We start from the raw sequence: 5,300 nt of genomic DNA, 5'->3' as shown, positions 1-5,300 counted from the left end.
CCTCTGGTGCAAATTACTGACCTCTGTCATCATTTTAAGTGGGGGAACTTGCACAATCGGTGGCTGACTAAATACTTTTTTGCCCCACTGTAGGGCAGGGCAATATGTCCAAAAATATTTATCACGATATATATTTGAAAATTTGCCATAATGATATAACTGATGCGACTTTGATGGGGTTTTTTGTACTAATAATGTCACTTCACTCGGCACCCGCTGGCCCGGTGGCGCCAGTGTCCGGCAGCCTCGCCTCTGTCAGTGAGCCCCAGGGTGGCTGTGGCTACAATGTAGCTTGCCATCACCAGTGTGTGAATGTGTGTGTGAATGGGTGGATGACTGGATGTGTGAAGCGCTTTGGGGTCCTTAGGGACTAGTAAAGCGCTATACAAATACAGACCATTTACAATTTCACTTAAACAAGCAGCTGTTTTTTATGTGCATTAAAGTTATATAAAAATTTAACAGTGCAAATGAAAATTCCTTGCTGACAGTTTAACCAAAAGGCATTTCCAGGAAATTGACCGACATGTCCTCAGCATAACCATGTATAATATCCACAAAACATAAAAAGAGGTTATACACACTCAGTGCGGTAATATTATGTTCAAGCACAGTACGTATCACTCGGCGAGGCTCCCGACTACGGTAACCATAATGCTCCGACAATCCATCAAGCGGTGCGGCTTCGTAACTTAGCAAAGTCGTACTAAAACATTTTTTGACAGATTTTTGAGCGGCGTGTACCACATAAAATCGGTTTGGTAATAACGACGGCCCGCTTGCATGCTCTACCAAAAAATGCGATTTGGTGTGTATCTGAGGGCACGAAAGCCAAACCAGTTCCACACCACTGAAGTTGCAGCATTTTTACAAACCAATTCTGCTTCATCAGTTTTATTCAGCGATCCGCTTTCGCCCTTCTCATTCTCTGTCGCCGCCATGCTTTTTTCCACCATGTGCGTATGAAAACAAAGGCACTGCGCATGCGCGTTTTACCCATATTCTATTGCGATATTTAATTTTCTTATCATTTCCTAACATTATACCGGTATTACAGTGAACGGTATGATATGGCCCAGCCCTAATAGTAGATACCTTATCACATAATCCAGAAGTGTCACCACTCGGGCTATTTCAGCTTTTTGAGAAAGGAATTATTATTGTGGGCTTCTCCAGAAGTGCATATCTTCTGGTTTAAAATTCAGAGTGACCCCGTAGGTGCTATATTTGGGGGGAAAATTTTCACTTTCACTTGGAAAGATGCTTTTGCTGAAGTATCAAAAGAGCTGAAGCTGTTGGTTTCCTACAGGCTGTGCTTCACACTTTCTTCCAGCACACAAGAATTTTGGTTTGAGGGCAGAATTATTGTGGGTGTGTGTGTCGGGTGGCGTAAAGTCTGTGTGTAATGACGCCTTTGAGGTACATGATATGGTGATGGTGTTGGCTGACTAATGTGTTATGTGTCTTCCAGGTGGGCGTGGGTGTTACAGGACGCCCTGGGGATCGCCTTCTGTCTCTACATGCTCAAAACAGTCAGGCTGCCCACATTTAAGGTGACAGATCTGAACCACAACGCGATTTTTTTTTTTTTTTTTGAAAGGTTTTTAACTGTGTTTGATTGTTTTAATAAAAGTTTGATCATAAACTGTTTTCTTTTGCTCCCTGATGCAGGCTTGCACTTTATTAATGACCGTCCTTTTCGTCTATGATGTTTTCTTCGTATTTATTACACCTTCCTTCACAAAGGTATGTCAGCTTGTCACACATGTCTCTTTAGTTTAGTTGTTGTTTGCTGTGTTCTTTGTGTTTTTACTCCTTACCTTTTCTCCAGAGTGGGCAAAGTATAATGGTGGAGGTAGCAGCTGGTCCCTCTGACTCCTCCACACATGAAAAGGTGAGCCTATGTGGTACACCTCGGTTAAGTCCTCCAAACACCCCTCTCAGCTCAGTAGTTGATGGTAATGTTAATTTTTGTGTTTTCCCCAGCTTCCCATGGTGCTTAAAGTGCCACGGTTAAACTCCTCCCCCCTGGCTCTTTGTGACCGCCCCTTCTCCCTGCTTGGCTTCGGAGATATCTTAGTACCAGGTATGCAAATCAAATGTTTTATGATGACACAGTTCACATGCTTTGAAAATAAGAGCAAGGGCTTGTCCAACAGTAAGTCTGTCACGGATGAGAGATTTTCATCAAAGAATTTAAAACAAATACTAAAAATGGAAGTCTGCTAAGAAAGCTTTGTGAAACTGCTGTTAGTCGTTCCCTTTGTTCTGAATGCCTCTTTGGTTTTCTTTTCTCAGGTCTGCTGGTTGTGTACTGTCACAGATTTGACATTTTAACACAATCCTACAGGATCTACTTCATGGCCTGTACAGTCGGTACGTACGTGGGCTGGAGGAGGGGATGGAGGTGGGCTGTACTCTGTGAAATGCTGATGTTATGATGAGCCTCATTCAGGTGGGAATGACATTGATAAGGGGAGGTTCTGCTCTGTAGTTCAACTCATCGTTTTACCCCGAGAAAAATGACCGTGGTGCTTGTAATGTAATAAACAGATTGTTAAGACTAGCCAGTAGAAAACATCAGCACTTCCTCTCCTGAGGACTTCAGTTTTAGAGCAAAAAAGAGAGGATTTCATTTTCCTGCCAGATCTGGTACAAGCTTTAGGAACAAGTCTAGGAACAAAAGACTTCAGTAACTTTTCTGATGGTTGTAGCTCAGTAAGGTAGAAGCAGGCCAAGGACGACCTGTAAATAAGAATATAGCAGCACACCAGCTTGCAGAACACCTGCAGGAGCTAAAGTGACGTCTGTCTTTGTCTCTCTCCCGTCAGCTTACGGCATCGGCCTGCTGATCACCTTCGTGGCGCTGGCCGTGATGCAGATGGGTCAGCCGGCGTTACTCTACCTGGTGCCTTGCACTCTGCTCACCAGCCTCAGTATTGCGCTATGGCGCAGGGAGTTGCCCCAGTTCTGGACTGGAAGTGGATTTGTGGTGAATACCAGTTTGATATGACTGCCTACTACGGAAGAACAAAAAGACTTAACAAAAAAAAAGGAGAAAAAAAAAATCTAGGTTTAAATAACATGCAGACTAAAGTAGAATTTCAAGTTGAGTAACCCCTTTAAATAATTCCATCCATTCCAACTGCTTCTTTCTGTTTTCACTGTCCCCCTCCATCGCTACTCCTCACCCTTTATTTTACTGTGGGTGTGCTCTAGTCTGCTGCTGAGGGTTCAGCTGTCTGTGAATGTCACTGCAGGTATTCAAACCGGGCTTCATTCTACCATCAAACACCCCGACGGGCGTACTACGAAGCGAAATCAATGGCTTTAGTGAGCTACGTCGAGCCTTAAGTCAGAGTTTTCAGTGTCCCGGGGGTGGCTTTCTTGATCACCATGGTAACTGAAGCTATTTAAAAAGTGCCACGTTTGCACTGATTCTAGATAGATTCAGATTCTCTGCTGGAGCAATAGGTTTTATACATGCCATGTGCAGATATATACATTCATGTTCCCACAAGGGAAATTATTGTTACAGCAGCTGTATAAAAAGAATAAAATTAGCACAGGAATAAAAATTTTTTGTATATACATAAGTGATTACATACATGGTAGAGCTGTGTTTCACTATAACCCCCGAAAGAGAGGCAGGAATATGTTAGCATTTATTTTCTAATGCAGAAAACGATTGTTTTTGTATTTTATTTAAATCTGCTGCCAAGCCTGCTGAAATTCTAGCTTAAAAAACACAGATTAGAAAGTCGGTCTGTTTGTTTGTTGTCCATTTATCCGGACTACAAACAAGAATATTAAATCTGTAAAATAACTTTCATCAGATGCCTGCTCTTTATTGTGAGCATGCTCAGAGCCTGAAGCAGAAAACCTGAGCTAACACAGGAAGCTGAAAACCACTGTTGAGATGCCTGTTACCTCTGACTGGGGTTTTAGGTGTTGTTGAGCCAGCTAACACAAAGTAAGCCTGGCTTTATGAACTTGCTTCGTAGTACCTCCCTCTGCTCTCTTAACCTTGCTTCATTTCTGCATTGATGATAAAGTAGTGATCACATGGGAAACTCTGACTCCCATTAGTGGGGCTGATGTTGATGTAGATTTTTTCTGTGTAGCTTGATGGGGCTAAAAACCTCAGTGGGACGTTTCTATTCCTGTGAATACCTCTGAGGGCACAAAGCTTCTTTAGCTGGGGTTAAATTTGTGCCTGTGTAGCGTTTGGTTCTGTTTGCCTTCTGCTCTCCTGTAGCTCCTGTCATTAAATTTTGTGTTCAGCCTGGTGCCCTTCACTCATGCAGGCTTTTGTTTTCTGTCCCTTGCAGCCTGCCATAGTGCTCGCACCGATCAACTGCACACAAACCGCCGCGCCGCCGACCAAGGAGGCCTCAGCTAAACCAGAGTCACCAACCGCAGAGGAGCAAGCCAGTCAGAGTGAAGACTCCCCCCAGGACCCGCCTCAGAAAACTCCCCCGGTGGAGAGCAATGAAGAGGGAAAAAACCCCAACTGAAATAACGTCTAGTACGGCACTTTTCCATTTCACCGTGTTTACTTTGTTCATTTTCTTTCTACAGTGTGTCCGAGTCAGTGGACATTTCACATACTCATGCTTGTTTGCACTCGGTGCCAAGTACGAATCTGTGTTTTCTGAATGTCGGGCTCAGCCGGGCACAGACAAACAGAAGCAGTCCCATCACCACCTCCTACTAACATACAATTTGCACCACCCGAAAGGGGAGTGAAAAGTCAATCTACACTACTCCATTGAGAAAACAATAAATATTTCCACTCCTCTCAGCTCTGTGCCCACCTAAAGACCCCGTCACGGCAGCAAATAACAGTGCAATGTATAACTTGACCAGTAACACCAGAGCTAAATGGCAGATTAAAAAAAATACCCCTCCTGATTTTTGGTTTTCTTTACATTTAAGAAGTGGTTTATGGAGAAAAAAAGACCTTTTAAAAGCTGAGATCTAAACCTGAGTAAAAAATGTTTTTGACCTATTGTTTAATAAATCGTATTATCGTAATAAATTATAATGAGCACCCTGACGTGTTACAGATCAGAGAAAAGGGGAAAAAACTTCGTATGTGGAGGTTTTAGTGCTTCACAATTCAAACGGCATGTCTAGAGCAGAAAAAAATAAGCGATAGTAGTAGTTGCTGTGTAGAAATACTGGCATCGCTATTAAAGGAATCGTGGTAATGAATTAATTAGTGAGCCGTGAGCTGCATGTTTTGCACCCCTGAAAACCAACTTTAATGAACTTTGAGCAATCAAAAAATGTATTTA

General features: G+C 42.9%; 1 protein-coding gene across 2 annotated transcripts in view; it reads left to right on the top strand.

The window, feature by feature from the left end:
• The window catches only part of sppl2 (signal peptide peptidase-like 2), a 13,901-nt gene extending 8,987 nt beyond the window's left edge, over window positions 1-4,914 (top strand). Inside the window, exons 9-15 of one of the 2 annotated variants that reach the window (XR_311630.1) lie at window positions 1,472-1,553; window positions 1,672-1,746; window positions 1,832-1,894; window positions 1,987-2,086; window positions 2,299-2,376; window positions 2,832-3,108; window positions 4,332-4,396. Coding sequence is in view for 1 of the 2 variants with exons in the window: in XM_005729137.1 (XP_005729194.1) it covers window positions 1,472-1,553; window positions 1,672-1,746; window positions 1,832-1,894; window positions 1,987-2,086; window positions 2,299-2,376; window positions 2,832-2,992; window positions 4,332-4,517 (745 nt within the window). In the remaining variant the exon portion in view is untranslated. Of the gene's footprint in view, window positions 1-1,471; window positions 1,554-1,671; window positions 1,747-1,831; window positions 1,895-1,986; window positions 2,087-2,298; window positions 2,377-2,831; window positions 3,109-4,331 lie in introns of both variants that reach the window. The other variant, XM_005729137.1, reaches the window with a different exon arrangement.
• Window positions 4,915-5,300: the final 386 nt, after the last annotated feature.

This window comes from Pundamilia nyererei, unplaced genomic scaffold (genome assembly GCF_000239375.1).
Source record: "Pundamilia nyererei isolate P.nyererei 1_Seehausen unplaced genomic scaffold, PunNye1.0 scaffold00031, whole genome shotgun sequence".
Classification (NCBI taxonomy): domain Eukaryota; kingdom Metazoa; phylum Chordata; class Actinopteri; order Cichliformes; family Cichlidae; genus Pundamilia; species Pundamilia nyererei.
The sequence above is the reverse complement of the archived record's forward strand: the minus strand, read 5'-3'. Positions and strand labels throughout refer to the sequence as shown.